Raw genomic sequence first — 20473 nt, 5'->3', positions numbered from 1 at the left:
TTTGCCGAGTGTTTTTGGCTCTTTGCCGAGTTTTCCTGGCACTCGCGTAGGTTATAATTCCAGTAGTGTAGTACTTCCATTAGAACGATAAAAGAAAAGGCATTTTCAATTTCTTCAGCCTGTAGCTTGTGTTTTTTAAGCCATTTGTTCCAAGAGGTCCATTTGCGGTGTATATATTGCTTGGGTAATTGGTTGATTCACCGCTAGCTTTACATAAATGTCTCATGATTGACTCTATGTGTTCTCACTGAATGCACTATGAGGCTTAATAGTTTGTCACTGATGATTTTTTTCTTGCTGATACTTGTTTAGGTATCTACCGGTTTTGCTAGTCCAGGAGCTGAAGACAGAAAGAAGAGGCAACACCGAGACGCACATTCGGTTATCCAAGGGAGGAGTCATTCACTCATTATCTTGCCAATGCAACTTGGTTATTCTCATAACGTATTTACAGCTTGGTGTACGTGATGCAACTGGCTATACATAAGCCTAGTGTGTTGGTGATGAAAGGGTAGGAGAGAAAATCATTATAACTAAGTAATTTCCCTAGAGTAGTTAGCTGTATTTTAGTGATAGCGGTGCTATCTTCTTCGATTATCCCTGGACACTTCACAAGTCATATCTGTAGGAAGAAGCCAGAACATCAGTTAACAGCAATGCTTTTGGAACGTTTCCACATTCTTGTTTCGATCTTTTGGAGCGAGCTCGCTTCTAGCTCTACTGCTCGACATGTATTTATAGCCTGTGTCTTTTTTACCTTTTTTTGGGTGAAACGGTAGGAATTTACTTCGTACTGTCTGCATTTATAATTTTTGTTCTAGTTGTGCAGTTACAAAGAAAAAACTCTAGAGCTAAGCTACACCACTAGTACAGTTACAAAGAAATTACAATAACAGATGTCGCAGGGACTATCGGAAAGAAAGAACCCAAGCCTCAAAGGAATTAAACTACTCCCCCTTAAATAGCTCCCAGAATAAGCCATTTGATTTCTTCTTCGAACATTGCGCTACTAGTGTATAAATAAATTAGGCTGGATGTCTTTGAAGATGTATTCATTCCTTGTGCTCCAAATAGCCATGTCACAAGAATGATAATCGCATGCGAAAAGGTGGCCTTAAGAAAGAGATCCATGTGATTGATTTGTTCCTGGATAGAGCCTGCCAAAGGAGTCCATGCAGTTCACAAGTAGACCCAACAAGCATCCGCAAATTGACAATGAAATAATAGTTGAACTCTAGTTTCCAAAGTGGCGCAAGTAAAATCAGGAATGAATAACTAAATCCGCCGTTATATATGAATGAATATGTGCAAAGAACTAAAAAAATACTATTAATACTAGCTAAATATTGTTAAAGCACCAACTCCGGGGGAAAGAGCCACACGCCACACCGTCCCCAATAGCAAGGCTCGCGAAACCTTGCCGGGTTAGCATTCTGAGTTTGAGCTTTGCTTCGGTAGGACCCCCCCCCCCCCCCTCACAAACAGGGCCGTCCAAGGGCCTGTGCGAGCTGTGCGCTCGCACAGGGCCCCCAAAATCCTGGGGCCCCCAACTAGGGTCCATATACATATATGTATAGTCTGAAAAATATTCAGTTTTAGGCCTTCTTGGGCCTGGTCCGGAGCGATCCGCTTTCCCGTCGCGTGGATGATGTAGATTGATCGATCGTAGACGAAACGACAGCCCCAGCGCAATACGTTCCCTAACTTCCGCTTCCAATTCCTTCCCTGATCGCTTGGCTTTCCATCTTCCCACCGCTTTCCGACTGAATCGGCGGCTCGGCGGCGATCGCATTGCAGCCTTGCAGGTTCAGCGAGGCGACGGGCAAGAAGCGGAACTGCACGCGACTTTCGAGCGCTGGACGCCGCGCCGCAGGCGGCCGGCCGACACTGCCGCGGTGCCGCCCAACAGGAAAGACCAACCGGTGTGGTGCCCTGCCCTCCCTGCTCCCTACGCTCTCCCCTTTTCTCTCATTTTGATACAAATTACAAAGTTGGGTTAATATGTTTGGGAACGATTTTTTGTGTAGTCATTCAAGTTCAGAAGTAGTCACAGATTCAAGAATTTCAGTAGTTGCTCGTACTATCGTCCAAGTCCAAAATCAAGGTTCTATCTGATTGTAAGTTTTTCGAACTACTAGTACCTATACATGTCACAAGCCTATATTTCATGTGAGCTCATCAGTTCAAATAAATTGAAAGAGTATATATTTCATTGAAACAGAAACAATCATGCATTCTAGTTCTGGAAGAAAGTATGGTTCTGGTGCCTTCAAGCGTAAGAAGAAACAGAAATTAGAAGAAGATGCTCAAATTCAAAGGGGTGCTCTTGATAAATATGTTGTGATAGTACCCCAAACTAATTCTGGAAATCATACTCCAGATGGTAATATTGATGATGGTCATGATGATAATGCAGTAGAGGTTGAGGTTGTCACTGCAGAAATTCATGAAGTTGATCATGGTCATGGTGATAATGCACAAGAGGATGAGATTGCCGCTACAGAAATTGATGAAGGTGATGATGTCAATATTTTAGATGATGATCATGATCCTAATATTTCGGATGACATGAATAATTCCGTTCAGCTTGATATATTTGATCCTAGAAATTGGGATGGACTTGATCCTAAAAGATTAATTATGAAGATGTAATTGAAGATTTCATTTCAAGGAACACAAGATGGATGACACTTTTCAATAAAGCATGAGGTCAGTTTATTGGTTTTAGTATTTCGCATTGATACTTCAGAATATTCTAAGCATTGTATGAAATAACATAAATTTTAATTACATAATTAGTTGATTATGCTTGCGTATTTGTATTTTTTTTAATTTGGGGCCCCATTTTTCTTTTCGCCCCGGGGCCCCGAATTCCTGGAGATGGCCCTGCTCACAAACCATGCAAGGCTCGCGAAACCTTGCCGGGTTAGCATTCTGAGTTTGAGCTTTGCTTCGGTAGAAACCCCCCCCCCCCCCCCCCCCCCCACCCCCCCTCACAAACCGTATAAGGATAGTTGGTCATTTGACCATAGGGTATACGCATCTCGTATACAGCAGATCCGCCGCCGCGTCCTAGGCCTGGCCCATTTTTCCTCTTCTTTTAATCTTCAAAGTTATTGTGTCTAGTTACTTTTTTATTATTCTTATTATTATGTATCTTGTCATTCTAGTTTCCTTGTTTGGAAAAATCAAATTAGGGACGCAGCACGCCATCTGTCCCGTGCGGCCGCTGCGCGATGGACCAAGTAGTGCTTGTTGGGGCTGCACTACAGTACATTTGCGTTTTGCTACAGCAGCTATATAGCGGAGCTAAACTACTACTACTCCGTTATACTGTATTTTGCTTTCGAGCAATCAAATTGGCCATGCATTCACTACAGGATAATGACAAATTGCTTTCTCATGCTACAGTGACTGGTGGTAGGTGTTAGTACATGTTTCTTTTATCAAGCCTCATGCTAGCTTAACACAATTAAACATGTAGGCAGGCATAACAAATAATCATGGCAATTGGGTGGTCCTATATGATCAATTAAAGGCCCCATACCAAGTTGTTTGTGTTTTCGATAAATTTTGCATTTTCTAGAGATTTTTCAGTCAAAACAGGCGGATAAATGGTCGGACGTGACACAACTTGCAGACGGTGTCAGAAATCATTCAAACCTGACACGGATGCCTATCATGGACATGCCCACCTACTTGCAAAAGCCGCGGTCATTTGAAAGATGTATGAACATAGACCATGTGTCAACAAAGGGTTAGGCCAGAAGGCTCCGTCTGAGAACACGTTGTATCCTTACATCCTTGAAATGGTTCCAAATTGTTTTCTCCCATGGCTTTGTATGAACAATTCAAGGCACCATGCCACGTTGTTTTGGCTTTCGACAAATTTTGCATTTTCTAGAGTTTATCTGTCAAAAAGGCCAATAAAATGGCCGGATCTGTTGTAACTTGCATACAGTGTAGGAAACCGTTCAAACAGGCCACTGATGACTACCATAGGCATGCCCACCTGCTTGAAAAGGTTGGGGTTATTTTAAAAATGCCCATAACTAGACCATGTTCAATTGAGGGTGTTCGGGTTGGCGAGAAGGCTCCCTCTGAGAGCACGTTGTTTTTCTCGACATCCTTCAAATGCCCCAATTTTTTCCCACCAGATTCTTTGACAAATTCAAGGCACCATGCAAAGTTGTTTGATTTTTCGACAATTCTTGCATTTTCTGGAGTTTACTTGGTGAAAAATAGTTGATAATAATCCGAACGTGACGTAACTTGCATACGGTGTTGGAATTCGTTCAAACTAGGCATGGATGACTACCATGGCATGCCCAACTAACGGAAAAAATGGGGTTATTTCATGCATGTCCAAAAATAGATCAGGTTCAACAGAGGATTTCGGGTAGGCCATAAGGGTCCGTTGGTGAGCACATTTTTTTTCAGCATCTATGAAAGGACCCCAAATTTATTCCATAAGCTTATATGACCAATTAAAGGTATTGTGCCAAGTTGTTTTGGTTTCCCACAATTTTTGCATTTTCTGGAGTTTTCTCAATCAACAGAGGCCGATAAATGGCCGGACGTGTCGCAACTTGCATACAGTGCCGGAAATCGTTCAAACCTGACATGGATACCTACCATGGGAATGCCCACCTGTTTGCAAAATTTGAGGAAATGTAAAAAATGTCCAGAATTAGACCATGTTTAATGGAGGGTGTCCGATGGGGCCAGAAGGCTCCGTGTGATAGCACGTTGTTTCTCGATATCCTTGAAACAACCAAAAACAATTGCATGGCCTTGTATGACCAAATTAAGGCACTATGCCAGGCTGTTTTGGTTTTCGGCAAAAATTTGCATTTAATGGAGTTTTCTCGGTCAAAAAAGATAAATAAATGGCCAGACGTGTCGCAAGTTACATATGGTCTCGGAGACCATTCAAACCTCACATGGATGCCTAGCATGGGCACTCCCACCTGCCTATGAAAGTTGGGGTCATTTGAAGAATGTCCAAAACTAGATCATGTTCAACGGAGAGTGTCCGGGTATGAAGGCTCCATCCGAGATCACGTTGTTTCTCGACGTCCTTGAAACGACCCCATTTTCATGGTCTTGTATGCCCAATTCAAGGCACCATGACACATTGCTTTAGTTTTGAATTTTTTTTGCATTTTCTGGAGTTTTCTCGATCAAAAAAGTTTGATAAATGGTCGGATGTGGCAACTTGCATACAGTGTAGGAAATCATTCAAACCTGGCATGGATGACTCATATGTCTATGTCAGGCTGCTGCAAGAAGTTGGGATCATTTATCCATAGTCCGAGAAAATACCTGTTGAGAGGAGTGTAATAGACTAGGCCAGATGAATGCATTCGTGAGCATGTAGTTTTTCCTAATTATAAAGTTCAAAAAAGAGAAAAATAAATCAACGAAAAAATAAAATAAAAACCAAAAAACAGAAAATAAAAAATAAAAAATACACTTAGGCCTTGGTTTAACAGAAAATAAAGTTCAACAATTTTCAAAACAAATGTTCATGATTTTAAAAAAATGCAAGCTTTGACAAATGTTCGTAAAATTTGAAAGGAATTTGTGGATTTGGGAAAAAGTTCATGGATTTGAAAAAGTTCGTAAATTTAAGAAAATATTCACAACGGATTCCAAAAAAGGTTCATGATTTAAACATAGTTCATGAATTTTAATAAATAAGAATTAAAGAGAAAAAAAGAAGCAAAACAGGACAAACAATAACTGAAAAAATAAAACCACAATTTTTAAAAAAAAATCATGTTTTGAAATTTTGTTCAAATTTCAAAAGATGTTAACTCAAATTCCGTTCATAAATTCAATAACTATTCGGCATTTCAAAATTATTCACATTTTTTTCAATTAAAGTTTCGAATTTTGTTCAGAAAATATTTCTTATATGTGAACGCTGTTGTGTATTCTTATACATTTCGCGCTATAAGAGAACACAAGATGTTCTGTGATGAAGTGTCTAGGCGCGCAGGCGTCTAAGTGGTAGGTCTTGAGTTCAATTCCTTGTGAGGTATACTTTTTCTTAGTATTTTTACATCGCTTATATTGGACATGGCTTAATGGGCCGGCCTGTGCAATTTGTATATGAGATCTCATGACGTACTTTTAAAAAGGACCATCTTGCCCTTAATTATGAAGGGGTATAGGATAATCTGAGCCATTGATGTGTTTAGGGGGTCTACCGAAGCAGAAGAAGTTTTCATATTGAACACCTCACCTGACTCGATAAAATAAATGGCATCCTCCTTGATATCTCCACAAGGTGCAGAAAGAAACTTGGAGAAATTTTGGCCGACGAATAGTGCTCGGCCGCCATCGAGCCCATGAGCCATTGGCACCCATTTGCATGCGCTAACATCGGCCATGAAAACATCAACCTTACGAATGGACAAGGAATAGTCTGGAAGGATATGTGTGTGGCTTTACCATGAACAGTTCCCCGCGTGACTGGACTAGGTGCCAGCGAGTGTATTCTTTTTCGTGCATAAGTCCATCATGTGAGATATTTCGATAATTAAAGTCACTTCGGCCATCATCATCATCATCATTTGGCCCCTCCTCCTCATGAAAATCATTGACCACCACATTATCAGCTGCGGCTGTCACATCCAACACAGCCTCCGCCTCCTTCATCTTCTCCTCGTCCTCGTCCTCATCATCTGCAGCCACATCAATATCTACCTCTTCCTCATCCTCGCCTCCCACATCATCATCCTCATCATCTTCGTCATCCTCATCGTCATCATTGTAATCATCATCCCAACCATAGTAATCAAGTGGTCGTCGGATTACATGCCTTCCGATGGTAACCATGGGTCTTCCATCCTCATCCAACCCTAGATCAAAGGGGATGAGGTCCTCCGCCTTGCTGATGCCATAGAGCTTATCTCCACAGAAGGCAATGTTAACGATATAAACATATGGCACTGCCCGTGGTTCAGGCAGCCACACACCCTTTCCTGACAGGATCACAATGAGCGGATGATTCTCGTTGGTGGTGACGACGGCCATGAAGTCATGGGCGGTGGACCGCATCTGGAACTTGCTGATGCGGTAAGCGCGGTGGAGGGTGGCATCCAACTCGGTTAGAGAAACACGCTCTCCGGAGAATATATTGTGTAGAACATAGTTGTCGATGAGTTTGGGGGTCCGGTAGTAGATGCCGAAGAGTAGCCACTCGTTGGCGGATCCAGATAGATCTGCATTGCGGGGGACGGAGGCTGGGTATTCCAAGCGTCTATCGGGAGGAGTGATGACTAACTTGACCATAGAAGAAGACGATCCATGGTAGCTGGGCCGTCTGGGGGCCGTGGCGCCGCACGGCGGAGTGCCATGAACGGCACACGGCACGGGAGCGGGCACGGTCGGCTGGGTTAGCGAGGCCGGCGACAACAAGGTCTAGGGGATCCAGTGGGAGATCCGCCCAGGACGCCATGAGAATCGATCGATAAATTTAGGGGTATATATAATGCCAAAAAAAAACTGGTGCTTATTGTAGTCTTGCACCGTACGTACGTACATGCAGACAGAGTCATGCACGTCGCCGCCGGCCAAGCGCCAATCTCTTGGACTAGTTTGCATTGACGTCCATCTAATGCATCTTTTCACGTCCAGGATTAATAATCAGAACTTATTTTTCCATCACTGATCGATTTTAACAGGGTACTTATACTATCACATGAGACGATGTACCAATCATACATTCCCGTACGTAAGCGTGAATGCATACTGATTTTTCTTTCGATTAGGATTGCATTGCTGATTATATTAAGCATCTTTTTTTAGATGAGAGGCATATCGCCCGGCCTTAAAGAGGCACCTGTACGACCGCATATTTTGTGGTACAGTAGAGGAAGGAAGCGCCGCCGACGCCATTTGCATAGGTGTGCATTCTGGATGTTTTTGGACATCTTGTTGGTGCAGAGCTGGGTGTAACTGATATCTGTTTGATATTAATATATTCTCCTTTTCAAAAAAGATTGCATAGGTGTCATACCTCTGGAAGACGATGCCGATATAATTGCATCTGAAACACTTGAACTACCATTCTTAGCCTACTTATGCTTCGCTCATCACGTTCATGGTTCCCGTGGTACTGCTGCTAGTCCCGAAAGGGGCAACAGTGCAATATATAGAGGACAAAGAATACATGAGAAGATGCAAACACAGACTCAAGTACAATGGCTTTACATTGTTCTAGTACATCCATTAGAACAATATAAAAGAAAAAGCATTTTCGATTTCTTGGGCCTGCAGCTGGTGTTTTTTAAGCCATTTGTTCCAAGAGGTCCATTTGCGGTGTATATATTGCTCGGGTAATTGATTGATTCACCATTAGCTTTGCATAAATGTCTTGTGATTGATTCTATGTGTTCTCACTGAATGCACTGTGAGGCTTAATAGTTTGTCACTGATGATATTTTCTTGCTGATACTTACGTAGGTATCTGCTGATTTTGCTAGGACGGGAGCACATTCAGTTATCCAACGGAGAAGTCTACGTTTAGTCGTCATTATCTTGCCAATGCAACTTAGTTGTTCTCATAACGTATTTTACAACTTGGTGATGCAACTGGCTATATATAAGCCGTACTGTTGGTGATGAAGGGGTGGGAAAGAAAAGCATCAACTGAGTAATTTCCCTAGAGTAGTTAGCTGCAGTTTAGAGGTAGCGGTGCAATCTTCTTCAGTTATCCCTGGACTGCTGGACACTTGACAGGTCGTGGCTGTAGCCTGTAGGAAGAAGCTAGAACATCAGTTAACAGCAAGACTCCGGCGCTTTTGGAATGCATCGACGTTCTTGTTTCGATCTTTTGGAGCGAGCTTTGCTTCTAGCCCTACTGCTGAAACCTTTATTTATAGCCCGCGTCTTCCTTCACTAACGATAGGAATTCCTTCCTACTATCTACATTTAAAATTTTTTTTCTAGTTGTACAGTCAGAAAGAAGAAACTCTAGGGACTAGGGCTAAGCTACACCACTAGTACAGTTACAAAGAAATTTCAACAACAGATGTCGCAGTGCAGGGACTAACGGAAAGAAAGAACCCAAGCCTCAAAGGAATTATAGATTATACTAGTCCCTCTTAATTAGTTCCCTCAATAAGCTACTTGATTTCTTCTTTCCACTTTGCTTGAAAACTCTAAAAATTAGGCTGGGTGACTTTGAAGATGTATTCATTCCTTGTGCTCCAAATAGCCATGTCACAAGCATCGCAATTCAAGCTAGAAAGTGGCTTTCAGAAAGAGATAAATGTGATTGATTTGTTCCTGGATAGACCCAGCCAAAGGAGTCCATGCAGTACACAGTAGACCCAACAAGCAGCTGCACATTGACATTGAAATAATAGTTGAACTTTAGTTTCCAAACTGACGCAAGTAAAACCAGGAATGAATAACTTGATCTACCGTCATATATGAATGAATATGTAGGAAGAACTAAAACATTCTATTAATCCTAGCTAATATATTGTTAAAGCACCAACTCTGGGGGGAAGAGCCACATGCCACACTGTCCCAGTAGCAAGGCTCGCGAAACCTTTTCGGGTTAGTATTCTGAGTTTTCATATTGAACACCTCCCCCGACTCGACAAAATAAATGGCATCCTCCTTGATATCTCCACAAGGCACAGAGACAAACTTGGAGAAGTCTTGGCCGATGAATAGTGCTCGGCCACCACCGAGCCCATTAGCCATTGGCACCCATTTGCGTGTGTCAACATCGGCCATGAAAACATCAACCTCTCGTATGGAAAAGGAATAGTCTGAAAGGATATGCGTGTGTGGCTTCACCATGAGCAGCTCCCCGCGTGACTGGACTAGGTGCCAACGAGTGTATTCTTTGTTACTTATTCCTTCATGTGAGATATTGCGATAATTGAGGTTACTTCGACCATCATCATCAGCAGCATCATCCTCACTATCATCGTCGTCGTCGTTCTCATCATCATCATCATCATCATCGCCATCGTCGTCATCATCATCATCTGGCACCATTGGCCCCTCCTCATGAAAATCATTGACCACCACATTATCAGCCGCAGTTGGCACGTCCACCGCCGCCTCTTCTCCCTCCTCCTCCATCTTCTCCTCGCCCTTGTCCTCATCATCTCCAGCCACGTCATCATCATCATCGTCATCTGGAACTGTTGGCCCCTCCTCCTCCTCCTCGTCCTCCATCTTCTCCTCGCCCTTGTCCTCATCATCTGCAGCCACGTCATCGTCATCATCATCATCATCTGGAACTGTTGGCCCCTCCTCCGCATGAAAGTCATTGACCACCACATTATGAGCCACGGCTGCCACGTCCACCGTCGCCTCTTTTTCCTCCTCCTCCTCCTCCTCCTCCCCCTCCTCCTCCTCCTCCTCCATCTTCTCGCAGGCATGCACGTCGCCTGCCGCCAATCTCTTGGAGACTTGGACTAGTTTGTATTGACGTCCATCTAAGTATATGATTTGTTCTGTCAAACTTTTGCTAATTGTGGATGTTATCATGTCCAGGATTAGTAAAATTAGAATTCAATTTCCCTTCGCTGATCGACTTTAGCTGGAGACTTATAGTATCACGTGAGACAATGTACCAATTATACATGGACTCCAAAACGAATCGTTCGCCAGATCCCAGTTGGTAACTGTTTTTTCCATGACCAAAAAAAAATTGTACAGAAAAAATATACTATTAAGCTGTTGTTTTCTCTTTTTTTCTCTGGGGTAATAGGAGTTTATTCAATGTTTATAGAGTTATAGTCGGGAGGCAAAACCTCCTTTTCTCCCAATGTAGGAATCCTCTCCATGACTTCAAAATGGTCACTAGGCTATCACCACTACCATTTTAGCTGCTCCCTCTGTTCATTTTTATAAGATCTTGAAGACATTTCAGACAATGTGCAAAATAGGCTATTTTAAGTTGTCTGAAACGACTTACAAAAGTGAACGGATGGATTAGAATTCTTCTGAGGAAGTACTCAAGGTGGGAAAACCCTTCAGCTCTCGCGCCAGCGTCCTCCCCCCCCCCCCCCCCCCCCCCTCGTGGGCGACCCCCCCTTCCCCATAGGCCCTCCTCCACCCCTTCCCCCCGCCGTCGCCGACATGCGTGGCTGGGCCTGTCCCGGACAGCGCCGGCAGCATCGGCCCCTGCTTTTCCCCTCCCGAAGGCGCTCCTGCGCGGGGCGATGCGTCTCCTGGTTGTGCGCTCAGGCGGCAGGGCATCCTGGCACGGACGAGGGAGGTCGGCTGCGCGGCGGCGTGGCCATTGGCAGCGGGGCTTCGCGGCGGCGCTGGCTGGCGGCACCCGCTCGGCCCAGATCTTGGCCCCATCTGGGCCTTGGTGGGCCGACGGCTCCTCTGTTGACGCCGAAGCCCCCTGGAGGTGGATATGGCGAGTAGGGAGTATGGGTGGTGGTGGCGCTGTCGCCGCTAGCTGCAGCACGGCGGAGGAGGCTTTGCCGGCCTGATTTGGGTCCGGCCGTGCCCGGGAAGCCTGTTGGGCCTCTGCTGCCACGCCCGGTCCGCTACTACAACGACACTGGAGGCAGTGACCTCCCGCGCAATGGCGGTGGAGGCAGTTTCCTCCCGCACGGCCTCGGTTCTGCCATCCCAGATTCCTTGCGATCCCATTTTTTGTCCTCTAGGCCTCGTGATGGTGACCTCAGTGAGACGGCGAGGGTGGCGTCAAGACCGTGGTGGTGCATGTTGGTGGGCGACAAGTTGGATGGAAGACTACAGATCGGGTGGGTAGTAGTGTCTTGGGGTTTGGAGAAATCCCTGCTGGCTCTCCTAGCAACGACGCGGTGATGCCTGTGGGTGCCGCTGATACGTCCATTTTGCATCATGCTTTTATATCGATATTTATTGTATTATGGGCTGTTATTACACATTATGTCACAATACTTATGCTTATTCTCTCTTATTTTACAAGGTTTATATAAGGAGGGAGAATGCCGGCAGCTGGAATTCTGGGCTGGAAAAGGAGAAAATATTAGAGACCTATTCTGCACAGCTCCAAAAGTCCTGAAACTCAACGAAAGTTATTTTTGGAAAATAATAAAAAATACTGAGCGGAAGAAATACAACAGGGGGCCCACACCCTGGCCACGAGGGTGGGGCACGCCCTCCTGCCTCGTGGGCCCCCTGTTGGTCCTCCGGTGCCCATCTTCTGCTATATGAAGTCTTTCGTCCGAAGAAAAATCATAAGCAAGCTTTCGGGACGAGACTCCGCCGCCACGAGGCGGAACCAATCTAGGGCTCCGGCAGAGCTGTTCTGCTGGGGACACTTCCCTCCGGGAGGGGGAAATCATCGCCATCGTCATCACTAACGCTCCTCTCATCGGGAGAGGGCAATCTCCATCAACATCTTCACCAGCACCATCTCCTCTCAAACCCTAGTTCATCTCTTGTATCCAATTCTTGTCTCTAAGTCTGGGATTGGTACCTGTAGGTTGCCAGTAGTGTTGATTACTCTTGTAGTTGATGCTAGTTGGTTTATTTGGTGGAAGATCATATGTTCAGATCCTATATGCATATTAATACTCCTCTGATTATGAACATGAATATGCTTTGTGAGTAGTTACGTTTGTTCCTGAGGACATGGGAGAAGTCTTGCTATTAGTAGTCATGTGAATTTGGTATTCGTTCGATATTTTGATGAGATGTATGTTGTCTATCCTCTAGTGGTGTTATGTGAACGTCGACTACATGACACTTCACCATTATTTGGGCCTAGAGGAAGGCATTGGGAAGTAATAAGTAGATGATGGGTTGCTAGAGTGACAGAAGCTTAAACCCTAGTTTATGTGTTGCTTCGTAAGGGGCTGATTTGGATCCATATGTTTCATGCTATGGTTAGGTTTACCTTAATACTTTTGTTGTAGTTGCGGATGCTTGCAATAGAGGTTAATCATAAGTGGGATGCTTGTTCAAGTAAGGGCAGCACCCAAGCACCGGTCCACCCACATATCAAATTATCAAAGTACCGAACGCGAATCATATGAACGTGATGAAAACTAGCTTGACGATAATTCCCATGTGTCCTCGGAAGCGCTTTTCTCTATATAAGAGTTTGTCCAGGCTTGTCCTTTGCTACAAAAAGGATTGGGCCACCTTGCTGCATTTTATTTACTTTTGTTACTTGTTGCTCGTTACAAATTATCCTATCACAAAACTATCTGTTACCTATTATTTTAGTGCTTGCAGAGAATACCTTACTGAAAACCGCTTATCATTTCCTTCTGCTCCTCGTTGGGTTCGACACTCTTACTTATCGAAAGGACTACAATAGATCCCCTATACTTGTGGGTCATCAGCCGCCATTCCTTCCTGAAGGTCGTCGGGTGTACCCATTCCCCATGTTCCTTCGCGTGCCGGGGGAAACCCAGGACATGTCCGGGCACCAGCGTCGTCGTCGCCGCGTTCCTTCTTGAAGGTGTTGCTTGGTACGCGGCGGTCCGAAGCACTCAGAGTGTGGTGGGTCAAATCCGGAGGGCGCAGCGGTGGCGGGTCATCCGCGTTTCGTCGAGCTGCCGTTGTTGGCATTAGTTTCTCTTTTCTTTTCTTTTCTTTTTTCTTTTTGGTTTGATGTGTTGTTTGCCCTAGCAGATGTTGTGTGTGGTTGCTATATATATTAATATAGTGGGCGTAAGCCTGTTTTGAGGAGGAGAAGTACTCAAGGTATTCCTTGTCAGAATGGATTTTATTTAGTTCTTACTTGTTTTAGTATATCATGATGTAGATTTCTATTTAAGAAATGTCATAGTCTTCCTGAGCAAACTGAACTGAGAAAAAAAAATCCTATTATAATTGAACATTTACTCTTTGGTGTTGGTAGTGTTAGGAAAACCTCGGCCTCAAGTTGAATGGCGTCACCAGGATGAAGGTACTGCCCTCACCCGTAGACTGCATATTTTGTGGCATCACAGGAGAGGAAGGGAGCGCTGCCGACACCATCTGCTTATATTAGGTGCCATACCTCCACAAGATGATGCCGATTTATTTGCACCTAAAACACTTGAACCGCCATTCTTAGCCTGTTATTCTTGTCATTCCCATTATCTTCCTCATCATGCTCATGGTTACCCAATGATGAAACATATAGTGGACAAAGAATACATGAGAAGATACAATAGCTATAATGCGTTAATATAGTACATTCATGGGGGAAAACATTTTCCATATCTTGGGTTACATAATCCATTTGTTCCAAGAGGTTCATTTGCGGTGCATATAGTGCCCGGATAATTAATTGATTGATTCGCCACTAGCTTTACATAAATGTTTCTTGATTGATTCTATGTGAATGCACTGTGAGGCTTAATAATTTGTTACTGATGATACTTTGCTGCTGATACTTAATCAGGTATCTACCGTTTTGCTATGCCAAGAACCGGAGACAGGAAGAAGAGGCAACACTGAGACAGCTCATTCAGTCATCCAAGGAGGAGCCCAGCTGACAAGTCATCATTATCTTGCTAATGCAACTTAGTTATAATCTATGCTCATATCCTATTTATAACTTGGTGATGCAACTGGCTATATATATAAGCCGTACTGTGTTGGTGATGAAGGGGTAGGAGAGAAAAGCATCAACTGAGTAATTTCCCTAGAGTAGTTAGCTGTAATTTAGTGGTAGCCGTGCTATCTCCTTCAGTTATCCCCGGACGCTTTACGAGTCATGCCTGTAGGAAGAAGCTAAAACATCAGTTAACAGCGATGTTTTTGGAACGTTTCGACATTCTTGTTTCGATCTTTTGGAGCAAGCTCGCTTCAGTTGTACAGTTACAAAGAAGAAACTCTAGAGCTAAGCTACACCAGTAGTACAGTTACAAAGAAATTACAACAACAGATGCCGCACGGACTATCGGAAAGAAAGAACCCAAGCCTCAAAGGAATTATACCATTCCCCCTTAAATAGCTCCCTGAATAAGCCATTTGATTTCTTTTTCGAACATTGCGCAACTAGCGTATAAATAAATTAGTCTTTTTCGATAAAGGGCGCTTTTATTATCTCAAAATTGTAGCATCAAGCAGATACAAAGCATTTAGAGTATCACCCGGCCTCTGCATAACCAGGATGCACACAGCCAAACACCAAAAATCTGATAAAAAGGAAAGAAAAAACGACAATTCGGCAACAGTAGAGTCCTATAGACCGACACTATGCCTATGTCGAAACGGTTGGTGGACCGATCCGGAGATTATGCTGCCATCTATGTTGGGTAAAAACATCCGTAGCCACCTGCGTCAAATAGCCAGGTTACAAGAATGATAATCTCAAGCAAAAACTGGCTTTCAGAAAGAGATAAATGTGATTGATTTGTTCCTGGATAAGGCCTGCCAAAGGAGTCCATGCAGTACACAAGTAGACCCAACAAGCAGCTGGGATTGACGGTGGAGGAATAGTTGAACTCTAGTTTCCAAAGTGACGCAAGTAAAATCAGGTATGAATAACTAAATCCACTGTCATATACTAGGAAGAACAAAAAAAAAATCTATTAATACTATCTAAATATTGTTAAAGCACCAACTCCGGGGGGAAGAGCCACATGACATTCCATCCTAGGTAGCCAGGCTCGTAAAACCTCATCGGTTTAGCATTCTGAGTTTTCATATTGAACACCTCACCCGACTCGAGAAAATAGATGGCATCCTCCTTGATATCTCCACGTGCAGAAACAAACTTGGAGAAGTGTTGGCTGATGAATAGTGCTCCGCCGCCACCGAGCCCATTAGCCATGCGCACCCATTTGCGTGTCTTAACATCAGCCATGAAAACATCAACCTGGCGAATGGACGAGGAATAGTCTGAAAAGATATGGGTGTGTGGCTTCATCATGAGTAGCTCCCCGTGTGACTGGACTAGGTGCCAGCAAGTGTATTCTTTATCGCGCATAAATCCATGATGTGAGACATTCCGATAATTGAAGTTACTTCGGCCATCATCATCATTTGGCACTGTTGGCCCCTCCTCATGAAAATCATTGACCACCACATTACCAGCCACGGCTATCATGTCCACTGCAGCCTCTTCTTCTTCTTCCTCCTCCTCCCCCTCCTCGCCCTCATCCCCATCATCTGCAGCGACATCAATATCTATCACTTCCTCATCCTGGTCATCTTCATCATCAATATCATCTTCGTCGTCGTCGTCCTCATCGTCATCTTCGTCGTTGCTACTGTAATCATCATCCCAACCATCACTACTACGAAGGCGCACCAGTTTTGCCTACTAATGGCGCACTACTGGTGCGCCACTAGTACCACGCCACTAGTATTAAATACTAATGGTGCACCACTGGTGCGCCATTAGTATCTGCTATACTAACGCCAGCACCACCTCACTTAACAGACACTTGTTGATATATCTACCATATCAATCCTATTAAACCTTGTTGATGTCTAGGACTTTGTTCATGTTCATGAGTATGATGAAATTTTGAAAAATATTTCAAACTTCCCGGTCATATTACGTATCATTTTTTGAAAAAAAATTCAACACCAAATTTTTTTTCTGTTACTAGTGGCGCACCTAGCAAACGGTGCGCCACTAGTAAGTTTGAAATTTTTTGAATTTTTTTGCCTCTAGATCTTGAAAGCCCCGTAACTTTTTTCTGTTAGATTTTTGAGGATTTTGAAAATGTTTAACGGGGTTCCATTACTCCCACGGTGCGCCAGTACTAGTTTCGAAAAAAAATAAAAAAATTGAAAAAAATTTACTAGTGGCGCACCGTGGATGTGGTGCGCCATTACTAGTTTAACTAGTAATGGCGCACTATCCTTGGTGCGCCATTACTAGTTTTGGAAAAAAATTAAAAAAATTGAAAAAAAATTACTAGTGGCGCACCGTGGATGTGGTGCGCCATTACTAGTTTAACTAGTAATGGCGCACTATCCCCTGATGCGTCATTACTAGTTTTGAAAAAAAAATAAAAAAATTGTTACTAGTGGCGCACCGTGGATGTGGTGCGCCATTAGTATTTGGACACTAATGGCGCACCAACACATGATGCGCCATTAGTATATAGTAGTGGCGCACCAGACATGTGGTGCGCCATTAGTGTCCATATCATCTATAGCCCTTGGCCGTCGGATTACACGCCTTGCAATGATGACCGTGGGTCTTCCATCCTCATCCAACCCTAGGTCAAAAGGGATAAGGTCCTCCGCCTTGCTGATGCCATAGAGCTTCTCTCCATGGAAGGCAATGTCAATGATATAAACATATGGAACTGCCTGTGGTTCGGGCACCCACACACCCTTTCCTGGCAGGATCACGATGAGCGGATGATTCTTGTTGGTGGTGACGACGGCCATGAAGTCATGGGCGGTGGACTGCATCCGGAACTTGCTGACACGGTAAGCGCGGTGGAGGGCTGCGTCCAACTCGGTCAGAGAAACACGCTCTCCGGAGAATATATTGTGTAGAACATAGTTGTCGATGAGTTTGGGGGTCCGGTGGTAGACGCCGAAGAGTAGCCACTCGTCGGCGGAGCCGGAGAGATGTGAATTCTCGGGGATGAAGGTGGGGTGTTCCGAGGGACCGTTGGTGGGTGTGACGACTTCACCATCAGTGAAGACCATCCATGGTAGCTGGGCTGCCTGGGGTCCATGGCGTCGCACGGCGGAGTGCCATGAACGGCACACGGCGCGGGAGCGGGCGCGATCGGCAGGGTTAGGGAGGCCGGCGACAACGAGGTCTAGGAGCTCCGGTGGGAGGTCCGACCACGACGACGCCATAGGAATCGATCGTTGATAGTAGAATTGTACTACCAAAAGTGGGGTACTTATTGTTGTCTTGCACCGTACGTAGTACGTGCAGAGACAGAGTCATGCACGTCGCCGGCGGCCAAGCGCCAATCTCTTGTACTAGTATAGTTTGTACTATTGAGGAACATCTAATGTTCTGTCAAACTTTGCTAATTGTGATTCTCAAAAAAAAAGAAAACTTTCCTAATTGTGCATGTTGTCAGTTGTCACGTCCAGGATTAAATCAGAACTCTTTTTTTGAAATAAGATTTTTTTTTTAGGTTCGAAATCAGATTAAATTAGAACTTATTTTTCCTTCATTGATCGGCTTTAACTTTTTTTTTGCGGGAAATTGATCGGCTTTAACAGGGTTTACTTATATTTCCCTCAAAAAATATTTTCCTAAAAGAAGTGGGTACTTATATAAAAAAAAGTGGGTACTTATACTATCACGTGAGACACTGTATCAATCATGAACAAATATAAAAAACTATAATTTGTTGATGACAACAAATATAGTTGGAACTCCACACCAAGCTTATCAAAAGATTAGCCATGGCAATTATAACATACACTGGCGTAGCCCGCCCCAGGCTATCAGGGCCATGGCCTGGGGCGTAGCGGCTTGTCTGTTTGTTCATTGTAACAACCAGAACACTATTTTTGGGACTATTTACTACTGTAGTTAGGCTGTTAGCCCGGTCGTGCTCCCAACCTGGCTACGCCTATGAATACATACACAACCGAAAGAGGCCTGCCATAAACAGATCGTCAAGCCACAACTTGACCAACACCGATCACCTCAGGGAGTAACAACTTCTACTAACCTTTCCTTGTCGATGCACCAACCATCATTCAAAATAGAAGATAAAAGTCCTTTTGTACAAGTCTCCTTTCAAATAAAAGTCCTCCAAAATAGATGATGTACACCAATCATACATTTCCGTAAGGGCATTTCTTGCTCGGATATGTTCGTCATTTGTCTTTGTTCGTGTGTCTTCAGGTTGGATCCTTTTGATCTACACTCTTCATCTGCGACGGTTGTTGTTCTAGTGCGTTGGTTCTATGGGGCCTCAGCACGACTACTTCCCGACTGTCTACTACAACAAGGTTAGCCCGGCTCCGGCGAGGGGGAGGCGATGACAGCAGCGCGTCTTCAGCTCGCTTCAGTGCTTGTAGTCGTCGCTAGGTGGTCTACGGATCTAGATGTAATTTTTATTATTTCTAGTGTTCGTTGTACTACCATAATTGAAGATGAATAAATTAGAAGTTTTTCCCGCCAAAAAAATGCGGACCCTCAAATCTCCCCTATATATCCATTGCACGAGTCGACGCATTTTGCCATCCAATGTTATCCCTCAAGCGTCACAGAATAGTCCGGGCGTCCAAATTTGGCAAACTAGAAGCAAACTAGGGGGTTTGCTTTGAGAGAGTCCAGACATCCGTCTAGCCAACCAAAAGCCATCATGTCGGACATTTGGGCATCTTCTCTCTCTTCAATCGCGTTTGTGGACTGTTCTAAACCAGACCGGACAAATAATGTACCCATTTTAGGGGTCAGCGTTGGAGATGCCCTAAGCATAAATGCATACAAATTTTTCTTCCGACTAGGATTGCCTTGCTGATTATATTAGGCATCTCCAATGCAGATCTCATTCCGGCCTAAATTGTTAGAGCCGTATTGTTCGTCATTGATCCCTATATTACGCCTGACATGTTTGGATGTCCATAATTCCCTGTGCCGATCCCAAATTGAGGGGCTCAATAGGGGATTCCGGAATCCGGACGTCCGCCACGTCGAAATCCGATAGACCGGACCTACCCAAGCCCGCACCCTCCATTTATAGGGTTGTTAACCAACTGAATTATGAATGCAAATTCAAGTTAGCTGGAGAGAAATTGTTGCTTGATATGAGTGCTTTAGATCAATGGTGACATGAAGCTTATGAAAATGCTAATATATTTAAAGAGAAGGTTAAAAATTGGCATGACAAGAGAAAAAAATGCGAATTCAAAATAGGAGATAAAGTCCTTTTGTACAAGTCTCTTTAAGACATCTTGCGGGTAAATTTCTATCCAAATGAAAAGGCCCATATATCATCGAGGAAGTTTACTGGCAGGAGCAATCAAGATCAATGATGGCATGGGGCACTAGACCAAGAGTGATGAATGGTCAGAGGTTTTAAGCACAAATATTGTCGGTAACAACCTCAGAGTGGACACCGATGTAATACAAGTACCCCAGAAGAATTTATCAAAAATAATTTTGAACACCTCCAAAGTATGAAAATCATCTTCGAAAAATCCCCCAACACTATTTTTGGCAATTTTAATAAAAATAAGGAGCATCGGTAAAATAACAAAATCATGTGGGGCCCATGTGGCCTACCTCCTGGCCGGGTGTCAGGGGCATGTGGTGGCCCTGGGCACCGCCTCCGTCCCGCCTTTCGCCCCATGATTCCTTCTGCACACAAAACTTCATTATAATGTTTTCTGAATTTTTCTGGTATCAATGAAGAGCACTTTTTGAAAGGTCACCGGCGGGGGCGAAAAACCCACATGAACATTTTTATTGGCCGTTATGTCGGCAAAGCATCCGGATTACAGGGTTTGACGGAGCTGCGACACACACGACGCACTAGGAAGAGCATTTGTATACCTGGCAAACTTAAAATCAACTGGCTGTAGATAAAGGATAAAATGCACA

General features: G+C 44.1%; 1 protein-coding gene across 1 annotated transcript; it reads right to left on the bottom strand.

Annotated features, from left to right (window-relative positions):
• Positions 1–15535: 15535 nt before the first annotated feature.
• LOC141022544 (uncharacterized) lies at positions 15536–17757 on the bottom strand. The gene is made up of 2 exons (XM_073498802.1): positions 17159–17757; positions 15536–16223 (listed from the first exon to the last, which is right to left on the bottom strand). Exons 1-2 carry the CDS (start codon positions 17755–17757, stop codon positions 15536–15538), a joined length of 1287 nt encoding a protein of 428 aa, XP_073354903.1.
• Between the last annotated feature and the right edge of the window lie 2716 nt (positions 17758–20473).

This window comes from Aegilops tauschii, chromosome 5, assembly GCF_002575655.3.
Source record: "Aegilops tauschii subsp. strangulata cultivar AL8/78 chromosome 5, Aet v6.0, whole genome shotgun sequence".
NCBI lineage: Eukaryota > Viridiplantae > Streptophyta > Magnoliopsida > Poales > Poaceae > Aegilops > Aegilops tauschii.
The sequence above is the reverse complement of the archived record's forward strand: the minus strand, read 5'-3'. Positions and strand labels throughout refer to the sequence as shown.